The sequence below is a fragment of the Rhinatrema bivittatum genome, chromosome 1, assembly GCF_901001135.1.
Source record: "Rhinatrema bivittatum chromosome 1, aRhiBiv1.1, whole genome shotgun sequence".
Classification (NCBI taxonomy): Eukaryota; Metazoa; Chordata; class Amphibia; order Gymnophiona; family Rhinatrematidae; genus Rhinatrema; species Rhinatrema bivittatum.
Window position 1 is genome coordinate 645,168,059 of NC_042615.1, and position 22,810 is coordinate 645,190,868.

The 22,810-nt window shown below is 46.6% G+C and overlaps 1 protein-coding gene across 4 annotated transcripts in view; it reads right to left on the minus strand.

Annotated features, from left to right (window-relative positions):
• The window catches only part of LOC115073851 (chromodomain-helicase-DNA-binding protein 1-like), a 346,258-nt gene that overhangs the window by 256,167 nt on the left and 67,281 nt on the right, over positions 1-22,810 (minus strand). For all 4 annotated transcript variants that reach the window (XM_029572735.1, XM_029572754.1, XM_029572763.1 and 1 more), the window contains 2 exons: positions 14,673-14,898; positions 7,068-7,168 (listed from right to left, as the gene is read on the minus strand). In XM_029572735.1, coding sequence (XP_029428595.1) covers positions 7,068-7,168; positions 14,673-14,898 — 327 coding nt within the window. The remainder of the gene's footprint in view (positions 1-7,067; positions 7,169-14,672; positions 14,899-22,810) is intronic.

The window sequence follows — 22,810 nt, forward strand, 5'->3', positions numbered from 1 at the left end:
CTCTGGGTGCAAGTTGCATCTTTGGGATGTCAGAGGCCAGATCGAAAGGGTGTCTCTGGCAGCACACCCTGATGTGGTACGTTTTCTGAGAGGGGAAAAGCACTTGAACCCTCCGGTCCATTCCATTTGTCCTTCTTGGAGTCTCAATTTGGTGCTCTGGGTGTTTATGTGACCCTCCTTTTGAGCCCCTCAAGAAGGCTACCTTGAAGAATTTAACATTGGTGGCTACCTGCTCCGCCAGGAGGGTCTCAGATTCAAGCCCTTTCCTGTCGGGAACCTTTTCTACGGTTTTCTGATTCTGGGATATCACTCAGAACAGTTCCATCCTTTCTTCCTAAGGTTGTCTCTGACTTCCACTTAAATCAGTCGGTGGAACATCCGGCTTTTCCGAGTTTAGATAGAGATACTCCTCGTGCTAGAGAATTGAGACGTCTAGATGTAGAACGAGTTCTCTTGCGTTACCTTGCGGCCACCAATGCTCTTCGGGTTTCGGATCATCTTTTTAATCTGTGGAGTGCCGCTAAGAAAGGACATAAGGCGTCTAAAGCTACCATTGCCCATTGGTTTAAAGAGGCTATCGCTTCCGCTTATATTGGCTGTGGACGACCATTTCTGAACAGTCTAAAAGCTCATTCGATCCGGTCACAAGCTGCTCCCTGGGCAGAGAGTCAGTTGGTATCGCCGCAAGAAATTAACACCACGGATTAAGTTAAGTAACTGTGGGACACTGTTTGGAATTCTATACAACCAAGGGAACTGTTTATAGTTTAAGAAGAAAGATTTATTTTTAAAAAGTTTGCAGTGGCAGATTGTTCCCATGTTTGACAAAAATTTGGTTTTGACAAAGATTTAATGATTTTATGAAAAAAAGAGAAAATGTTTTTGAATAAATAGTAAATTACAAAGGGGGATGGTGGTTTGCTCGTGATTAAAAATAATAAGGGTAACCTGGATGGTACTCTTCAAAGTTTATGAAACTACCACTTTCCTCTTTAAAAAGGTTTTTTGTAGAAAATAATTTTTTTCTTGAAAAAAATTAGAAATACTGGTCTTGACCCAGATTTTTGGGTTTTATAAAGAAGAAAAACCATATATAAGAAAAGAAAAAAAATATGGAAAAATGGGGAATGTGGGTTGTTGAGTTGCCACAGCAGCAAAGAAAGCTAAGATGGCTGCCGTTCCCGCACTCAGCTGGGAACGGGTCAGTCAGATTCCCCCGCTCATTCAGCTGCTATCCGCACCATGGGACCTAGCTGAAGGTCTCCCCATCGCACTCAACGGACCCTCCCCGCCGGGGAGGCATCGAGAACAGAGGCCATCGTGGGAGAGCCGCGTAGCCGGCTCCCTGCAGACCGTGCATTGTGACGCACGCAGCATGACCGACGAGGGAAGAGGTACGTGAGGGAAGAAAAACACCTAAAAACTGCGGCCGGAGCCCAGGAGGATCGAAACGGCAGCAATCTTGCAGAGCCAGCAGGGAGTCGCGCTGAAAATAGAAATGGCTCGCCGACTTTTTATTTAATTTTTTAAATGGCCTTACCAGAGGAATGGAGCTTCTCTGGAAACAGGAACTACAAGGGGGAGGGACTGGACCACCAGTACTCACCCCAACTGTCTCACCGGGCAATGGAGCTGATAGGGCCTCCAACCCCTGAGTCAGAAACACATAGATCCAGGGGAGTGGGAACTTTTGGACCAAGCAATGGGTCTCATATCCCGAAGATGGGGAATTCCCCACATGGACTTGATGGCAACGCAGGACAATGCCAAGGCTCCTCACTTCTACTATCGCAGAAGAGATTACGGCGCGGAGAGAGTTGATGCGCTAGTACTCCCCTGGCCAACCTCAGTTCTTCTGTACGTGTTCCCCCCTTGGCCGCTAGTGGGCAAGGTTCTTCGCAGGATAGAAGTTCACCTAGGGAACGTGATTCTAGTGGCTCCCAAATGGCCCCGACATCCATGGTTCGCGGATCTGGTCAATCTGATGGTGGATGGCCCCCTACGGCTAGGATATTTCCCATGTCTTCTTCGTCAAGGTCCTATATTTTTCGACCAGGCAGATCGCTTTTGTCTAGCAGCCTGGCTTTTGAAGGAGGAGATTGAGAAAGAAAGGGTAATCTGAGGTCATTATTTTGCTGTTACAAGCCAGAAAGACGTCTACCTCTCTGTCATATGTTAGGGTGTGGAGAGTTTTTGAGATGTGGTGTCGAGAGCAAGGGATTCTTCCCAAGCATGCTTCTATTGCTAATATTTTGGGTTTTATGTCCGTCTTGTAGCCTTAATTTAGTACTTCGCGTTTTGTGCGATCCGCTGTTTGAACCCATTAAAAGGGCAACATTGAAGGACCTCACATTGAAGACTGTGTTTTTGGTGGCTATTTGCTCCACTCGCAGAATCTCGGAACTACAGGCTCTCTCTTGTAGGGAGCCCTTTTTGAGGATTTCCGATTTGGGAGTTTCTCTTCGAACAGTCCCTTCTTTTTTACCAAAGGTTGTTTCGATTTTTCATTTAAGTCAGTCAGTAGACTCCTGGCCTTTCCTGATTTATCGGACGGGATTCCACATGCCAGAGAACTTCGTCGTTTGGACGTCCGACGGGCTCTATTACGCTATTTGGAGGTCAAGAACCCTTGTAGAATTTCAGATCATTTATTTGTTCTGTGGAGCAGTCCCAAGAGAGGTCAGAAAGCTAAGCCGACGATTGTGCAATGGTTGAAAGAGGCCATTTTGTTTGCTTACATTTGTAAAGGTCAACCTGTTCCTGAAGGATTAAATGCCCATTCCATTTGCTCACAGGCAGCTTCGTGGGCTGAATGCCACTTGGTTTCTCCACAAGAAATATGTAGAGCAGCTACTTGGAAGACACTCCATACGTTTGTTCGCCACTACCGCTTGGACGTTCAGGCTCCAGATGTCTGCAATTTTGGCAGTGGCATACTTCGTGCGGGACTCTCAAAGTCCCACCCGGTATGGGAAGCTTTGGTACATCCCACGGTCTGGACTGATCCAAGTACGTTCAAGGAAAAGAAAATTGGTTCTTACCTGATAATTTTCGTTCTTGTAGTACCACGGATCAGTCCAGACACCCGCCCTGGAAGTGGGTTGTTTTTTTTTTGTTTTTTGTTTTTTTTTAGAGAGTCCACGCGTATACTTCGTTTTTTTTTCCTTTTACTGCAGTACACAAAGAAGGAACATTACAGTTTGCCTTTAATTCATACTTATATAGTTGGTTTTATTATTGCTTGACTCCTTGTTACTATGGCTCATTGTTATTCTGTTTTGATACTCTAAATACTGAGGGAATGCAGGTGGCACACGAGGCTAAGAGAGGGTGCCCTTCAAGTTTTTTTCTGTCTCCATCTGCTGGAAGGGAGGCATAACCCACGGTCTGGACTGATCCGTGGTACTACAGGAATGAAAATTATCAGGTAAGAACCAATTTTCTTTCCATTGCCTCAGGTACAAACAGACTATAAGCCCTCTGGGGATAGGGAAATACCTATAGTACCTGAATGTAATCCACTTTGAAATGCTGAAAAAAAGTGCGAAAAGCGGAGTATAATTCTAAATAAATAAATAAAGGGGTGCTCATCAAGTTTTTCTCTGTCTCCATCTGCTGGAAGGGAGGCAAAACCCAGCAGTCTGGACTGATCCGGGTACGTACAGGGAATGTTCATTTACAACTGAACCAAAAGGCTTCACATTTGGAATGATTCACTTGTAGGTTATGACTAAATAGCCGTGAAGCTACAGGGTCTAAGGAACAATTCAGGTCAGTTAAACCAATGCCAGGCTTGGCATTTATAAAGGCTGTAATTTGAATGTTGTTCACACATACTCATGGACAGAAATCACAATCCTGAATAAGAGTGGCTAGCAAGGATAAGAATAAATTATATAGGAGAAGGGATAGAATAGAGTTTTGGGGGACCCCGAAGGGAAAAGGAATTGGGTCAGATAATTAGAATGCTGAAATACATAATATCTCTTTAACATATATATATATATTTTTTTTTTTAAATAACTCTTGCGCGGATAATAATCTTGTATAGGGAAAATTTAAAAAACGTAAGTTTTTCCTTCTCAGATTATTTTCCAACCCCTCCATATTTTTGTAAATCAACAAAGAGTCTTTCACAAAGGTGGCCCCCGCAGTTTGTAATGCAGTTATCTGAGAATTCAGTACAACATTTGTTGCTTCAATCTGTTCTATTTCTTTTTCCATGGTCGTCAAGTTTCCCTTTAATTTCATTAGAAAAAAATTGTAGATTGGGCCATGGACTGAGATAATCTCCTTTCCATATTTGTAATTGTCTTACAGATATCTTCGAGAGATATATTTATTTATTTATTTCTTTTATATACAGACATTCGATCGAGATATCACATCGGTTTCCAGATAACTAAAGGAATAGGGTGATAACAGCCCTATTTTACATTATAACATGGTATTAAATAGATATAAGAATATTTTACATTATAACATGGTAATAAATATAACAAGAATATTTTACATTATAACATGGTAATAAATATAACAAGTTGTAACAGAACTAACAGGAGTACATGGAACATTAGACTATAGTATATATTCTCTGGATCTGACACAGTCATCTCTCCCTCTACTGCTTATATCAAAGATATATTATTTATCCAATTCTAGAAGAGAAGGTTTAGCCCCAGAAGGTGAAATGGATGTCTTAGTAACCAACAGCCCAAATTTAACATCTTTTTCAGAAGCTTCTGAAGATGAAATTACAACTAGGGCAACTCTGATAGTGACCTTTGTATTAGAACAGGATAAAAACTTGATTTTACAAAAATATTTCAAACACAAAAGTTTTATGTTCTGTGGTAAATTAGTTCAAGTATTCCCCGATGTATCAAGGAACATACAGATGAGAAGGAAACAATTTCTTTCAATGAAACAGAGAGTGTTGGCCCTAGGGGCCACATTCTCTCTTAAATTTCCTTGCAAGTGTATCATTACACTACAAAAAAATAAGTTTGTTTTCTTAGAGCCTTCTCATCTAGAAACCTTTCTTATAGATAAAGGTAGTTGAAGGCATTGTAATTAGCCTGAATATGGATAGATTGTAAACTGGCTAAAAATGATGAATCTCCTGAATTTCATAATATATTATGATTTATTGTTTTGTTTTCTTAAAGGTAAGCTCCCCATTATGTGGACTTAATAATGGGAATGTGTATAGATTTTATTTTCTTTTCTTGTTTTGTAATTGAGGAAATGTAACCTAGAATTCTTACTTTATTTTCATTGAAAAATGTATGAGAAAATTGAATAAAGTATAAATTTAAAAAAAAAAAAAAGATAATTAGAATGCTATGTACAGATCCAGAGCACATCATCTTCAAAAGGATATAACCTGGTTGCAGTCAGTCCAAAGAGTGGATACTAAAACTGTCTGTGGTCTTCATTATAAAGTATAGAGGATAGACACTGTAAACCGATGTGATATCCTGGATGAATGTCGGTATATAAAAATTTTAAATAAATAAATAAATAAATCTAAATATGTAGGGGTAGATATTCAAAAGCCATTTAGCAAGGATAATTGAAAGGTTATCCATTTAAATGGCTTAGCCACAATATTCCGCGACTTATCCGGCTAAATTCTAGCCAGATAACTATCTGGCTAGAATTTAGCTGGATATGTCAGGGGAGTTCCTGGAGTGGGTGGTAAGCATTCCGGGGAGGAACGGAGTTAGCCGGTTAGGCTATGTTAACCAGCTAACTCCAGCTGCACTGCAGGCAGGTCTAAAGTTAGCCAGATATACCTATCCGGCTAACTTTGAAGATAGCTGGGTAGATTCGGTGGTGCTGCTGAGTAAATCAGTATAGCCAGATAGATGACAAAGACGTTTAAATACCTCCAAGGTTTCCATGCACAGGAGGTGGGCCTCTTTCAAAGGAAAGGACACTCTAGAAAAAGAAGTTGTGAGACGAAGGTAAAAGGGGGTAGATACAGATGTAATCAAAGGAAATATTTCTTTATAGAGAGGGTAGTGGATGCATGAAATAGCCTTCCTGAATTTAAGAAAGCACAGGATAAACAGAGGACATCTGAGGTAGTGGTTGGATGGGCCATATGGTCTTTTTCTGCAGTCACTTTTCTTTGTTTCTATTATCTCCCCAACCCCTTTCTCATTCTCCATGTCAGACCCTGCACCTGCCTCCCTCTCTCCCCCTCCCCTAATTCCAGAGGATTAAGGATGGGGAGAGGATCCCAGCCACCAGCCAACATCAGAACCCCCTCCAGTCTCAAACCCCTATCTAGCCTCAGACTCCCCCAGCCTCAGACTCCGAGCCAACCTAGACCCAGAGGCCCCAGTCGGAGACCCTCAGCCTGAGACCTTTAGCCAACCTCAGGCACCCAGCGCCCCTAGCCTCAGATCCCCAGTCTTGGAATCCTCACAGGCAGCCCTGGACCCCCAGCCTGCCTGACCCCGACTCCCAACCCCTACCTAATCACTTACCTGTACCCTCCTGGAATCACTCAAACCTGTGAGTTCAAGCCATGTGGATGTCTGTAGTCTTGTGCTGAACCTCATGAGCTTAGCATTAGAATATAGGCATTGACTGCACAGCTTAAACTCGCAGAGCCATGCCATGACTGCAGAAATGCTTCTGGGCTGGCATTGCTAAGAGTTGGTGGGGCAAGAACCCGGGTGGCCCACCCCATTCTGATGCCTCTGTGTCTATAATTAGTCTTTCACAAAGAAACAGAGTATGTTGTGTAGATCAGTGAAAAACTACTTAAAAATACCAATCAAAATGCATTAAGACAGCAGATTGTGAAAAATGTACAAGGGTATGAAGACATTTACAAAGCACTGTAAGCACAGGATTAGTTGCGAGAAAACCAAAATGAAGCTGGAGATAATATGGTACCTACAATAACCATAATAAGGATGGAATTTAGGCAGGCAAGACGTCCTTACTTGCTGTCATATTATTTCTAAAACCTGTGTGCAAAAGTCTCCCATTTATCAGACATGCTTAATAGTTTAGAAGCATTTGGCACAAAATGTTGCAGCATCTCTTACCAATAATTCGCTCAACTATCTGATACTGTTTATGCAAATCATCAGTAAGTTCCTGCTGGCAGTTGTAGTATTCTATATCTTCTGGAGAAGCAGCTTTTAACCTGAAAAAGAGGAGTTCTGCAGTGGTTGATACAACACAAAACAGCATTCAGAATATAAGGTGACTGAGGTTTAGTCGCTCATGGGACATGTTTTATAGCTATCAGCTGGTAAGAACAATAGGAACCTGTCACTTTATAACAATAACTAATAATGCTGCCTAAGGTTAAAGTCAGGAAAAAAGCAAAGTTGCTTACCTGTAACTTGTGTTCTCTATGGATAACAGGACAAAAAGCCACACAAGTGTATGGCATGAACTGATGGGAAAGATCTGCTCTCTCTAAGTTCAGAAAGGTAAAGAAAAATTGGTTCTTACCTGCTAATTTTCGTTCCTGTAGTACCACGGATCAGTCCAGACTCCTAGGTTTTGCCTCCCCTCCAGCAGATGGAGACAGAGAAGTTTTGACAGACTCTGCCCTAATCCCCGAGGTGCCACCTACAGTGCATTAGTATGAATCAGTATCAAAGCAGAATGGCTCAAAACCAAAACTCTTAACTATATACACATAATAACTTTTCTGAACTGGTTCACTAATCCCAAGTGAGAAACAGAACTCGTTGAATCCCTGGAACAAATCTGCAGATCCAAACTAAATTAATGTTGAACGAGCGGACTCTCCTTTACCTTTGAACGTAACGTGGGCAGGACTGTGGATTAATCCGTGGTACTATAGGAATGAAAATTAGCAGGTAAGAACCAAATTTTTCTTTCCCTGTACATACCCAGATCAGTCCAGACTCCAGGGATGTACCAGAGCTTTTTCTTATGTGGGGTGGGACCCGGAGAGGCCCACTCGGAGCACACCTTCTCTAAATCCCCCAGAACCCGGGGCCTGGACATCCAGCCTGTAATGCCTATCAAAAGCGTGTAGAGACTTCCAGGTAGCCACTCTGCAAATCTCCTGCAGCGAAACTTGTTGGCATCCGCCCATGACGCTGCTTGAGAACGGGCAGAATGGGCACGAAGTCCAACTGGCAATTCCTTGCCACGTAGTAAATACGCTGAACTTATAGTCTCTTTCAGCCAGCAGGCTATCGTAGTCTTAGACGCTATATTACTTCTTTTTGGACCACTACACAATACAAAAAGATGGTCGGATACATGAAAAACGTTCGTAACTTCCAGATAACGCAGCAATGCCCTGTGAACATCCAGGTCTGTAAAAGATGGGAGCTCCACCGATTGATTCAAATGAAATGAGGAAACTAACTTTGGCAGAAAAGATGGAACTATCCGTAAAGAAACTCCGGAGTCAGAAATTCTCAAGAAGGGTTCTCTACAGAATAACACCTGAAGCTCCAACACTCTATGAGCAGACGTAATAGCTACAAGAAAAATCACCTTCAAGGCGAGATCTTTCAGCGTCGCCATTTTCAGAGGCTCAAAGGGCGCAGCACACAAAGCAGAGAGAACCAAGTTCAGACTCCAGGAAGGACAAGTGTGTCTGACAGGAGGACGCAAGTGCTTTGCTCCCGGAAGAAAACGAGCCACATCCGGATGCGTAGCTAAAGCAACCCCTTGAATAGTAGCCCGTAAACAACTAAGGGCTGCTACCTGCACCCTAAGAGAGCAACATGACAAACCCTTGGATAGTCCAGTTTGTAGGAAACAAGATATCAGACACCGAAGCTCTAGTAAGAATAATGTCCATGCACCAAGATTCAAAGACTCTCCACACCCGAACATAAGCCAGGGAAGTGGATGGCTTGCAGGATCTCAAAAACATAGCCACAACCGCGTTGGAATACCCTTTGCTCTTCAGACGCCGCCTCTCAAAAGCCATGCCACTAGACAAAAGCGATCCGCCTCTTCCAAACAGACGGGTCCTTGATGTAGAAGGGCTGGGAAATCCCGAAAACGCAGTGGTTCCGCCACAGTCAGATTGATGAGATCCGCGAACCATGGGCGTCTTGGTCGCTCTGGAACGACGAGAACCACCCATGCTGGATGGAGTTCTATTCGTCGAAATTCCTTCCCTATCAGAGGCCATGGCGGGAATACATACAGTAGGATGTTCGTTGGCCAGGGAAGAACCAGAGCATCCACGCCTTCCGCTCCAGTCTGTCTGTGCAGCATCTGTAAGAGGAAGGGGCAGGTGAAATTGCTCGGAGATTGGGTTCCACTGGGAAAGCAATGCTGATTGCAAGGGATGCATATGAGCAAAGGCCCATGGCACTCACTCCAGTGTAGAAGTCATCGATCCTAGGACCTTCAGGTAATCCCGTACTCTGGGGGGATGCTTGGACAACAAGTCTCAAACCTGACCCTGCAGGCTTGCAAATGCGTTCTGCGGTAAGGAAAATTCTCCCCTGTTGTGTGTTGAACAATGCTCCCAGGAATTCCGAGGACCGGGAGGGTACCAGTCGACTCTTGGCAAGGTTGATCACCCAACCGAGCGATTGCAATAATTGAAGTACTCTGTGTATCGCCACCTAGCACCGCTCCTCTGACTGCACGTATCAGCCAGTCGTCTAGGTATGGATGCACCAGAAATCCCTCCCGGCAGTGTTGCACTGCTGCCACGACCATTACCTTGGTGAAGTCCGAGGCACGGTAGCAAGCCCGAAGGGTAGAACTCAAAATTGATAATGCTGTCCCAGAATGAAAAACTGTAGGAACTTCTGGTGGGCGCCCCAGATGCCTATGTGCAGATAAGCTTCTGTTAGATCCAGCAATACAAGGAACTCTCCCTTTTGCACTGAGGCAATGACTGACCTCAGGGTCTCCATGTGGAAACGAGGTACCTGAAGACATCGGTTGACCCACTTTAAATCCAGGATGGGTCGAAAGGTTCCCTCCTTCTTGGGAACCATGAAATAAATGAAATAGCGGCCTCTTCTCCGTTCCACAGAAGGAACTGGTTAGATGGCGCAGAGTTCAAAAAGACACTATAATGTTTCTTTTACTGCCTTTCGTTTCTCCTCGTAACCGCATGGGGAGACTAGAAACCGTTCCCAAGGGCGCCTTGCAAAATCTAAAGTGTAACCTTGACTTATCTCTGTAAGGACCCACTGGTCTGATGTTAGTTTGGCCCATTCCTTGTAAAAGAGAGAGTCTGCCTCCCATTACCGGAACAGAGGAATGGGCCGGCTGAACTTCATTGTGAGGATTTAGCTCCAGGAGCAGCCTGGGGGTTATTGGATCTACCAAAACTGTTGTCTACTCAAATTTTCCCTAAAAGAAGAACCAGTAGACTGGGGAGTCTGGAATCTCCGACTGCCACGGAATCGAGACCGAGCCAAAAGAACCTCTCGATCTGGGCCGATCCTCTGGTAATTTATGTACTTTATTCTCGCCCAGTGACTGAATCATGTCCGCCAAGTCCTTTCCAAAAAGCAACTTGCCCTTGAAAGGTAGGGAACCCAGCTGAGCTTTGGACAAAACTTCTGCAGACCAGTTTCGTAACCATAAAAGCCTTTGTGCCAAGACAGCAGACACCATAGACCTGGCTGAAGTCCGTAAGAGATCGTAGAGAGCATCAACACTGTAGGCAAATGCTGCTTCTAGATGACCCGCCAGCAGCGCTTCCTCTTCAGAAAGTCCGGCATTGGCCTGTAGCTGTTGAACCCAGCACAGGCCAGCTCTAAAAGAAAAATTGCTGCACATAGCAGCCGGCACTCCCAGTGCTGAGACTTCAAAAAGTTTCTTGAGCTGGAGCTCCAACTTCTGATCCTGTAGGTCCTTCAGGGCAGTCGCCCCTGTGATCGGGATGGTAGTCATTTTGGTGACCGCAAACATCACCGCATCTACCTTAGGAGCACGAAGAAGGTCCAAAGCTTCCTCTGGTAGAGGATATAGTTTTTCCATTGCCTTACTAACCTTCAACCCAAGGTCAGGAGTGTCCCATTCCCTGAATAACAAATCCGTGGCGGAAAAATGAAACTGGAATGAAGTGGTTGGACCCCGCAGGCCCAATAATACTGGATCCATAGCTTCCATCCGGGATTCTTCTGGCGGCACCTCAATGCCTAACTCTCCCAAAATTGCAGGAATAAGAGGACCCAGCTCCTCCTTTCTAAACAGCCTGACCACCTTCGGGTCGTCCCCCTCAACTCCATGGGAGTTCTGAGGAGAATCCTGCTTCTGATCAGCATCCCCATTTACCCCCGACGGAGGCTTGGGTGGTACAGTGGGGGTCATCCGTGCCCAAAGTATCAGAGGATGAATCCGTATCTGCTTGAGTCGCAGAATGTAAGAGACACAATCTTTGAAGCGCCAGGGCTCCCCATGGACTTAGCCCGCTTTCAAGCCTTTGAAAAGGAGGGATCCAAGGAAATCTTCTCTCCCCCCTGTTTCCTGGCCTTAAAGGCCTTGTGCCGGAGTAAAATAAATTCTGATGAGGAGGAGGCGGCGTCAGAGACCCCCCTCGGGGCTGTCCTCTATCACACCCGTGCCTTGCTGTGTTGTTCAGCCCCCCCCCGGGGGGCCATTTGCTGCGGTGATAATGGCGGTGGAAGGCTCCCTTCCCCCACTCTGAAGGAGCCCAAAATGGCATCCGTTCCCACGCTCAGCTGTTCCTCTCGGCATGGCTGCAGAAGCCTCGGGACGCGGCGAAACTCAAAGAAAAAAACAAGCAGCAGGCGTGCAGGAAGGAGCTGAGCCAAGAAAATAGCAGCTGCGAAGGAAAGGAGAGCCCGATCGCACGACAAATAAAAAGAAGTACTTGTATTTTTTTTTTTTTTTTTTTTTACAACCTGACCATTCAGGAGTCCATGGCGGGTCCTGGTCCTGCCGGGGTGAGTGAGCTGAGCTCCCCAGTATTACCCCCAACGCAGTCCTCACTAGGCAAATAGGGCCCTCGACCCCTAGCCTAAGGAGCCTCTGGCACCAGGGGAGATGGTCCCCCCTCAGGACCTGGCAACTCCCTGGGAGGCTAAACAAAAGTTTCTTCAGTAACTGTCCACTCAAAATTTTTTTATTTTTTTTCAAAGTATTAAGCCAAACAAATTGTTTGTCTAATCTGCCTTTTTTTTTTTTTTTTAAGGAAACATCTCACTAACTAAACAGACTGTAGGTTTTGCACCTCCACTAGCTGCTGGAGACAGAGAAATACTGGCGGACAGTAGGTGGCACCTCGGGGATTAGGGCAGAGTCTGTCAAAACTTCTCTGTCTCCATCTGCTGGAAGGGAGGCAAAACCCAGGAGTTTGGCCTGATCCGGATACGTACAAGGAAACCTTTTTAACATAAGCAGGAGTTTCCGTGCACCAACCCCGCACGAGTCTCCTCAGTCATTTCACAAACTAAGCTTCAACACAAAGTGGAGAAGATGGGATTGTATAGCGTTTTGCCCTGCTGTCTTGAATTAGTAGAAACAGGAAGATTGTGAGATGAAGCCAAGGAAACCAAGCTTGGCAAGGCCAGAAAGGAGCAATTATGAATATTTGCCCCTCATTATGACATAAACTTAAGAACTTGGAAAGGTTCTGAGAGTCCAGCCCTCTCTGAGCCTCCTCACACTGCTGACACAGGAAGGACTCCAGGTCAGACTGTGCAGCCCTAATATGGCAGGCAGCACAAAAGGAATGTCGCTTGAGCTTCTTTGCTGCTGGGGCCATAATACTCTGTAGCTTGTGTGTTCAGCCGGCTAGTGCCTCTTGAGCACCCACAGACTCGCCTCAGCAAACGTAAATCTAAGAGGCTGGTTGGGCGTGTAGTTATGCAAATAGTTATGCGCACAGGTAAGAACATAACATAAGAACATAAGAAATTGCCATGGTGGGTCAGACCAAGGGTCCATCAAGCCCAGCATCCTGTTTCCAACAGAGGCCAAAACCAGGCCACAAGAACCTGGCAATTACCCAAACACTAAGAACCACCCATGCTACTGATGCGATTAATAGCAGTGGCTATTCCCCAAGTATAATTGATTAATAGCCATAAGCGCACAAAGGGCTGGCCCCATACCGCGCGTACAGACGGACAATGGGGGGGAAATGGCGCTGCACCAAACCGAACAGAAAATGGCGCCACCGAGTGGAATGCCCACCTAACCTGAAGCAGGGTCTAGCCCATCATAGGGCCGCTCAACCCGCTTGGAAAACCCCCTTCCCTTGGCTCTAATGGGATGGGGAACGACGTTTGTATGGCGCCGAACAAGGTGACCAGAGGAAAGACTTACCGATGCCCTTCCACATCTCTGAACAGGAGAAGTTCTTCTCTACTTACCTGGGGTCAGTGCTTACCGGCTGAGTACAGAGATGGTCTCCGGCTGTGGGGGGAGAGGGCTCACGCCGTTACCGCCGTGCTCAGCTTCCTGCACCACTGCCTTTCAGCTGCTTCAACAGCAAAGTCCACGCCGGAAACCGGCTACCAGACCAAGGCACATCACTGAGGGATCTCGGAAAACACCTCAGGAATTTTCAACTGGGGTAGGGACCCTTAGGTATCACTACAGGAGAGTGGAGCTCGATCTCTCTCTCAATTTAGAGGTAAGTTTAAATTTCTTCTTCAAACTAATGCTGCAATCCCGCTAAACACCGCTGCTGGTGTGGGGATAGCGCGTCCACATCTGCTAGGAGACTGAGAGATACTGGATGGCTGAGGTCACTGCAGGGGTATATCTAGGGTGATGTTAGCTTTGAAACCTGACGCAGTCTCCAACTGCTTGCAGGGGAACACATAACCCATTGGTCCTGAGTCCATCTGACTACACACTAGGAAACATTTTTTTCTGAAAACTAGAAAAAAGAGAAGGAAAATGAAAAAGGAATAAGAAAACAGAACTTCGAGAAGAAAACATGACAAAAAATAATGATGCAGTAAGAGAAAGCAGTCTTGCATCCATTCATGTCAGCAAAAGAAAATTGAGTAAGGAGATTTGCGTGGGGCTGATACAAGGGAACTCCTGTGCATGCTCAGAAATGTTTACCTTTCTGAGTTTTGAGAGTGCATGCCTGTGCCAGCACCATCGGATGACGTCTCCCACATGTGTGGCTGATTTTCGTCCTGCTTGTCCATAGAGAATGGAAAAGTCCAAAAGCACCACTGAAGCAGCTGAATGTGGCCCTTGAGTACTATTTCTGGAAAGAAACTATGCATAGTGGATAGGACTCAGAACTACACCAGAAGGGCTTGGAATTGGGGTAGTTGAAGCTGGTATACTTCAGAATCCTGGATCTATTTTTTTTATGTAGTCAAAAACTGAGAGAAATGTATTTCACAAAACTACACTTCTCACGATGGAAATGACCTAAAATACCCTTCTCATGTATTTTCATAAATTGGATAATTTTGTACCAATTTAAAATCAACTTTAGACCTTTCATGTTACTAATTACGAAGCTGAAACTTACATTCCAGAAAAAAAAATCACAAAATGCTACCATAAGATTGCTGAGATTCCATTTTGGCAAGAATCAATACCAAGATTTTAATAAAACTGATTGATGAGCTTGCTAGTTTTCTGACAATGACAGTTCATTCAACTTCATAAGCTTCTGAAAACATTTAACTTGTGACTTCATACCAATTCAACTCACTAACGTACTTTATGTAATCACTTACCATCGCTTTGTTTCTTGATCTTTTTTCTTGAAATTTTCCAGTTTTTTCATTCCTTTAACATTCTGTTGCTTTAATGTTTCTTCTGTTTCCCAAGTGTTGTGAATACTGGACCAGTTTTTCCATTTAATCAGATACTGAGCTTCCCCTGGCTCCTTTGATTTGTCATATTCTCCATTAGGATCACCATCTGCCTCAACTGCATAGATGGTGGTTATTGCACCAATAGCTGAAAATGAAATACAATAGGCTTTAATGGTACAGTCAAAACTGTTCATATTTAAATTACGCAAGAAGAAGTGACAAGAGCATTTACAGAGTTATACCTTGTTTGAAAAGTTGAGCACCTTTAATCCACCCAATAAGGCATTAAAGGAAAAGTTTTGCAAACTGCAAAAACATAAAGGTAAAATCTATACACACTAATTTAAGTCTCAGGAATTTTATTCCTTTTAGATTTAAACAAAATTATTTAAAAGTTTAAACAGCAATAAAATAGGGATTTGAATGTGGCAATCCAAGCTTTCAGGAGCCTAAAACCAACAAAGGACCGGAGGCAATGATGAAGGAGATGTATAATGCCAGGAACCAAAGCAGACAATCGTTTTAATGTTTTGGTTTGTTTTTTTTAGGGGGGAGGGGGGGGGGGGAGGACGAGGTGGATTGGTGTGGGGAAGAGCACAATCATTTTCCTCCTTTTATTTGGATCATTATATTACACTTATAGACTACCTTCCTTGACCAAAGTTAAACCCATAGTAATAGTCAAAAATGCCATAATAGTCATTTTTATTTATTTATTTGAGGACTTATAGTCCACATGATACGAAGTATGTGGCAGATTACAAAAGGAATATGCATAATAAAGAAATATGAATAAAATTAAAATTATATAAAAATTATAAATCATTTAAAACTATCTTATAAAAACATACCTGATAAAACAGAAAAGACAAAAAGAAAAATGCTGCCAATTTTATGGTGACAGAGTGCTACATGACTGTGAAAAATATAAAGCATTTAATTGTTTCCTAAAGGTGGAGTAACAAGAAATTAGTCTGATTTCATCAGGTAAGTTATTCCAGAGGACTGGGCCTGCTACATAGAAATGAAAATTGTTCTTACCTGCTAATTTTCGTTCCTGTAATACCACAGATCAGTCCAGAGAAGTGGGTTGTGTATCCCTACCAGCAAATGGAGTCAGAGAACAAAGCTTTGGGCACTGCTATATATACAAGGGTGCCACCTGCAGTCCCTCAGTATTGTCCTGTAACCAAGCTCATGCTAACAGAACTAAAGAGCGAGGGGTAGCAACCAATAAAACCCCGACTACCCCCACGCCCTAAACAAAAAGTAAACCAAACCAACCGTGCATAACTGCTCCATCAATCCGCTCCTTAAAAAGGAGTTTCATGAAATGCTTCAGGCCACATTATCGGCCAACGGTAGCCAACACAGTCTTTCGGAATCTGAAATAAGGGGTGGGCCTCTGGACTGATCTGTGGTATTACAGGAACGAAAATTAGCAGGTAAGAACCAATTTTCATTTCCTGAACATGCCCAGATCAGTCCAGAGAAGTGGGATGTACCCAAGCCACCTTACACTGGGCGGGACCCCGAAAGACCCGCACTCAGAACAATCTCACTGAAGGACAATTCATCAGACGCCTTGATGTCCAATCGATAATGCTTAGTGAAAGTGTGAATAGAAGACCACACCGCCGCCCTACAGATCTCCCGACGCGACAATAGTTGACACTCTGCCCAGGAAGTAGCCTGGGCTCTAGTGGAGTGAGCCCTGAGACCCAATGGAACTTGCCGTCCACGGGCAATGTACTCCAAGCAAATGGCTTCTTTAATCCACCGAGAAATAGTTGCTTTAGACGCTTTGTCTCCTTTCTTTGGTCCCCCAAAAAGAATGAACAAATGGTCAGAATGTCTGAAGTCATTGGTAACCTCCAGATACCACATTAAGGCTCGGCGCACGTCCAAGAGATGAAGGTCTCTGTCCTGAGAAGAGTCTCGAGACCAATGTGGAAACCCAGGCAGCTCCACTGTCTGATTTACGTGAAAGGAGGAAACCACTTTAGGGACAAAGGACAGGATCGTCCGCAAAGACACCCGATCCGCTAAGATACACAGAAAAGGATCCCGACACGGCAGCACCTGTAGCTCTGAAATCCGACGAGCCGAGCAAATGGCCACCAGAAATACAGTTTTCAAAGTCAGATCCTTCAGAGAAGATCCACTGAGAGGTTCGAAAGGGGCACAGCAAAATACCCGGAGAACTAAATTCAGGCTCCATTCCGGGCATACTGGGTGGACAGGAGGCCGCAAATGTTTGAACCCTTTAAGAAAACAAGTAATGTCTGGGTGCGCTGCCAAGGAACAGCCGTTGGACCGTCCCCTCAAGGCACCCAGGGCCGCAACCTGTACCTGAAGGGAACTGAACGCTAGTCCCTTAGTGAGCCCCGGCTGAAGAAAATCAAGAATTCGAGGAACCGATAGTGGGTTGCAGGCCTGCTGACTACATCACGCCTCAAAAAGCTTCCAGACGCGCACATAAGCCATAGAGGTGGCCGGGCGTCGCGCCTGCAGAAGGGTGGAAATGACCTGCTCGGAATAGCCCTTCAAGCGTAAACGTTGCTTCTCAAAAGCCAAGCCGCGAGAGAGAAATGATCCTCCCAATCCGAAAATATGGGCCCCTGGAGGAGCAGACGCGGTAGATGAGCCAGCTGTAAGGGGCCTGTGAGAGCCAGATGCATTAGATCCGCGAACCACGGACAACGTGGCCACTCTGGTACCACTAGGACCACCTGGCCCGGGTGAAGTTCTATGTGGCGGAGAAGCCGACCTATGAGTGGCCAGGGAGGAAAGACATACAGGAGAATTCCCGTGGGCCAGGGGCACATGAGGGCGTCAATGCCCACCGAGCCCCGCTCTTTTCGATGACTGAAGAAACGTTCCGTCTTCGCATTCGCCTGCGTTACTATTAGGTCCAACTGAGGTACTCCCCATCTGGCGCAAATGCAGTTCCACATGTCTGCGTATAGTTCCCATTCTCCTGGATCGAGTTGCTGTCTGCTGAGAAAATCCACTTGAACATTCTCTACCCCCACAACATGCGAGGTGGCAATGCCCCCGAGATGACGTTCCGCCCAGGCGAATAGAAATTGTGCTTCTAGCGCCACAGTGGGACTTCGTGTCTTGCCTTGCCGGTTGATGTACGCCACAGTCGTCGCATTGTCGGAGAAGACTTGCACCATTCTGCCCTGAATCCAGGGTAGAAAGTCTTGTAAGGCTAGACGCACTGCTCTCATCTCGAGGTGTTTGATGGACCACGATCCTTCTGTCGCTGACCACAGACCTTGAGTGGACTTTTTCGCACAGACCACTCTCCAACCGGAAATACTGGCATCGGTGGAGATTATCAGTCAATTTGGACGGCCCAAATTCATCCCCCATTCCAGATTGTTGCGCAACAGCCACCACGACAGACTGACCCGGGACTCCCGAAGGAGTGGCATTGGCAGTTGAAACTGTTCCGACACCGGGCTCCACAGAGACAAAAGTGCCCGTTGTAATGGACATAAGTGAGCGAACGCCAATGGAACCAAGTCTAGGGTGGAGGCCATGGAGCCCAGGACTTGAAGATGATGCCATACTGTGGGAGTGCGCCTCCGAAGAAGCGAGTGGATCTGGTCTTGCAACTTCGTTATTCGATCTGCCAACAGAAACACCTTTTCTTGTATGGTATCGAATTGGGCTCTTAGATAACCCAACACCTGGGTGGATTCCAAGTGACTCTTCTGGACATTGATCACCCAGCCCAGTGACTGCAATATGAACATCACCATGCGCACCGATCTCTTGCAGTCCACCCGAGACTTTGCGCAAATCAACCAGTCGTCTAGGTTCGGGTGGACCAATATCCCCTCCTTGCGAAGGAATGCTGCCACCATCACCATTACTTTCGTGAACGTTCGAGGAGCCGTTGCAAGGCCAAAAGGAAGGGCTCGAAATTGGAAGTGTTGTCTCAACACCTTGAAATGCAGAAACCTCTGGTGACTTAACCTGATAGGGATATGAAGATATGCTTCGGTGAGATCCAGGGACGGTAGAAACTCCCCTGTCTGAACCGCCGCCATCACCGTCCGCAATGTTTCCATCTGAAAACGAGGAATCCGGAGGCAACGGTTCACTTTCTGCAGATCGAGGATGGGATGAAATGTGCCCTCCTTTTTGGACACCACAAAGTAAATCGAGTAACAGCCCCATTCTTGCTGTGTCTCCGGAACCGCCTCACACTTGCTGTGTGAGGCCACTCGGGATTCCACAAACACCTCTCAGACTGGCCATGAGAATTCCAAGGCGCATCAGTCTCTGATGTCCTCTAAGACCCAATGGTCTGAGGTAATTCTTGCCCATTCCGTGTAAAAGTTGGATAATCTGCCTCCGACAGCTTCGACGATGGAATGGGTGCTCATGGCTTCATTGGGAGGCTTTGGTGCTTCCTGCATCCAGATGTCCCGAGCCCCTACCGGGTCAGCGACCCCCGCGAAAGGACTGCTGGCGCCCTGTAGCCGGTTTAGAAGCGGTCGGTGCAGTATATCTGCTAGTCCTGTATCGACGGGTGTCCCGGAAACTAGCTCAAGGGGGGAAGGCCTTCTTGGATGATCTCCTGCCTTCTGGCAACCGATTGCCCTTGGATTCCGCCAGCAATTTTACCAGCTGATCTAGTTCCTCTCCAAACAGAAGCTTGCCCTTAAAAGGCAGGTTGCACAGCTGGGATTTAGAGGATAAATCCGCCTCCCAATTCCTCAGCCAGAGGAGACACTGCGCCGACACCATGGAGACCATACCCTCTCGCCGAGGTCCTCACCAGATCATACAGAGCATCTGCCACGTAGGTGACACACGCTTCCAACCGGGCGGACTGTAATGCCCCTCCGCCGCTTGTTCCGGCACTGGTAGATGCCTCCTGAACCCAACACAGACATGCTCTCTGCATCAGGCTGGCGCAGATTGCCGCTCGAAGTTTCAGCGCTGCGACCTCAAACACCCGCTTCAACTGGATTTCCAGCTTCCGGTCCTGCATGTCTTTCAGGGCGGCTGCCCCAGCGACCGGGATAGTGGTCTTCTTAGTGACCGCAGAGACCGCAGCAACCACCTTAGGGATCTTCAACAGGTCTAATACATCCGACGACAGGGGATATAGTTTAGCCATCGCTCTGCCCACTTTCAGACCAGCATCAGGAGCCTCCCACTCCCGGCTCACCAGTTTGCGTACTTTCTTCGGTAGAGGAAAAGAAGTAGTGGGACCCCTAATGCCATCGAGGACAGGATTAACCCCTCATTTTCAGACTCCTCCTGAGACACTTTAAGGCCCAGGACCTCCAGAACCTGAGGAATAAGGGGATGCAGTTCCTCCCTTTTAAATAAGCGGATCACACTGGGATCATCACCCTCCGCAGGTGGTGTATCGGGATCATCTGTATTGTCCATATCCACATCTGCCTGATCCGGGTCCATCCACGCTCCTGCTCCCGTGGGCGGGGCCAACCCTGATCCTGCAGTGGGCCCTGAGCGCCCTCCTTTCTCGGTTGCACCTGATCCATAGGACGCTGCCCAGGATCTGTGGCCCTATTTAATTTCTCAGGAGAATGACCGACGTCTCCCGGGATTCTGGGTCTTTTCACCGCCGCGCGTTTGCGAGCCAAGAAGGCTTCGTGCATGAGGAGGACAAACTCCGGGGAAAACCCCTCTGGGGCCCCCTCCCCTTCTGGGGAAATCACTGGAAGTGTAGCGCCCGCTTCCCCCATGGGGTCCTCCCCTACAGGAGCTAAAACGGGAGGCTGGCGATTTTGAGCGTGGCCCCATCTATGAAAGCACTCTGCCTCATGGATCAAAGGGGGAGAAGGCCACAACTGCCGCACCACTGCTCGCAGCCGCGACGCGGGAAAAATTCAGTCAGGAAGGCGAAAAGAAACTGGTCCTAAAAATAGATAAAAAACCCGCACGCCGACAGGCCGCAGCAAAGACAGCCTGTCCCCGACTGAAAATGCCGCCGCGGAATAGCAGAAAACAGCTGGTCTAAAAAGGAAACTGGTCTAAATGAAACTCACCCGTTCCCTTCCACGGCAGCCCGGAGCTGAGAGGGTCAGGAGCTGACAGCCTCCCCACACGGCTCCGAGCGCCCGATCCCACCGCACTGACTCCTTACCTCAGAGCAGACTGCATCCAGCCAGATGCACAAACAGAGACACTTTACTCTTTTTTTTTTTTCTTTATGCAAACTTTACTGACGCAAAAACAGGGGATGCTCTAGCTGGGATCAAGGGAACAGCTGTAGCAGTGTCAGTGGCGAGTAACCAGGAGCCCCTGGCCTTCACACACCGACCCGGAGCGGGCAAGACCCTGACGGGGATATCCAATCCCCCGGACGCCTAGCTTCCACTGAGGGATGGCCCACGAAGGTGCCTAACACCTCAGGAAGCGACCACAAGTAAAAGAAAAAAATTCTAACTACTGAACAAATCAAATTAAAAACTGCAGGAGTGCATCTCTGTCATCTGCTGGAGTCAGAGAAATACTGAGGGACTGCAGGTGGCACTTTTGTATATATAGCAGTACCCAAAGCTTTGTTCTCTGACTCCATCTGCTGGTAGGGATACACAACCCACTTCTCTGGACTGCTCTGGGTATGTTCAGGAAAGGAAAATTCGTTCGTACCTGTTAATTTTCGTTCCTGTAGTACTACGGATCAGTCCAGACCATGGGTTGAGCCTCCTGTCCAGCAGATGGACAGACCAAAACTGAAAGGATATCTTATATCAGGACAGAGCCTACCCTGCAGCCCTTCAGTATAACCATTGGCAAAGCAGTACAAAGGCATAAGATCAAGCAAGTAACATTAAAGTTGATAAAATAATCAAACAGTAGAACAATTGAATGAGCTGTGTGACTAATCGCTCTTGCATGACTACCCCAAATCATCGTAAAAGATGCTTCCGGTGCCAGTAATGAGAATCCAAGAGAGCCATGCAGAGACAAAAACACTCCTATAAGAAGGAAAAACAGGAAAAGAAAATTTGAGCGGACAAAGCACGGGAGGGCATCTGGACTGATCTGTGGTACTACAGGAATGAAAATTAACAGGTAAGAACTAATTTTCCTTTCCTTGTATGTACCCAGATCAGTCCAGACCCTGGGATGTACCAAAGCTTCCCTACAAAGGGTGGGTCCGAGACAGTCCCGCTCGAATGACCTGCCGACCGAAGGAACCAAACACTGGCGCCTGTACTTCAAGGCGGTAATGACGAGCAGGGATTTCCACGTAGCTGCCCTGCATATCTCCTGCGGAGAGACTGATTGACTCTCCGCCCAAGACGTGGCCTGAGAACGTAAGGAATAAGCTTTCAAGCCCACAGGAACTGCCCGGCCCTTGCAGATATAGGCCGAAGCAATCGCCTCCTTTAACCCCAGAGCAATCGTAGTCTTAGAAGCTTGGTTGCCCCTATTGGGACCAGTCCACAGAACAAAAAGATGATCCGAGACCCGGAAACCTGAAGGTAACGCAACAAGACGCGTTTAACATCCAGTCGGCGAAGGTCCCTACCCCCTGTCCCTGCAATATCCACAGGAGAAAAAGCGGGGAGTTCCACAGACTGATTGACGTAAAAAGAGGAAACAACCTTCGGCATGAAAGAAGGTATGGTCTTGAGAGAGACGCCCGAATCTGAGAACCGCAGAGAAGGCTCTCTACAGGACAGAGCTTGGAGCTCAGACACCCTCCTGGCGGAGCAAATGGCCATCAGGAAAACAGTCTTGAGCATCAAGTCCTTGAGAGTAGCCCGATGGAGAGGTTCGAAAGGAGCCACACAAAGAGCCCGAAGGACCAAATTTAGGTTCCATCAAGGACAAGTGGCCCGGACGGGCGGCTTAAGGTGCTTAGCGCCCCAGAGGAAACGAACGACATCTGGGTGAGAGGACACCGCATGACCTTCGATGGTGCCCAGGAGGATATTGAGGGCGGAAACCTGGATGCGCAATGAGCTGACGGAAAGCCCCTTGGAGAAAACCCGCTGAAGGAAAGTGAGAATGATAGAAACCGAAGACGAACAAGCTGAGACACCCGATTC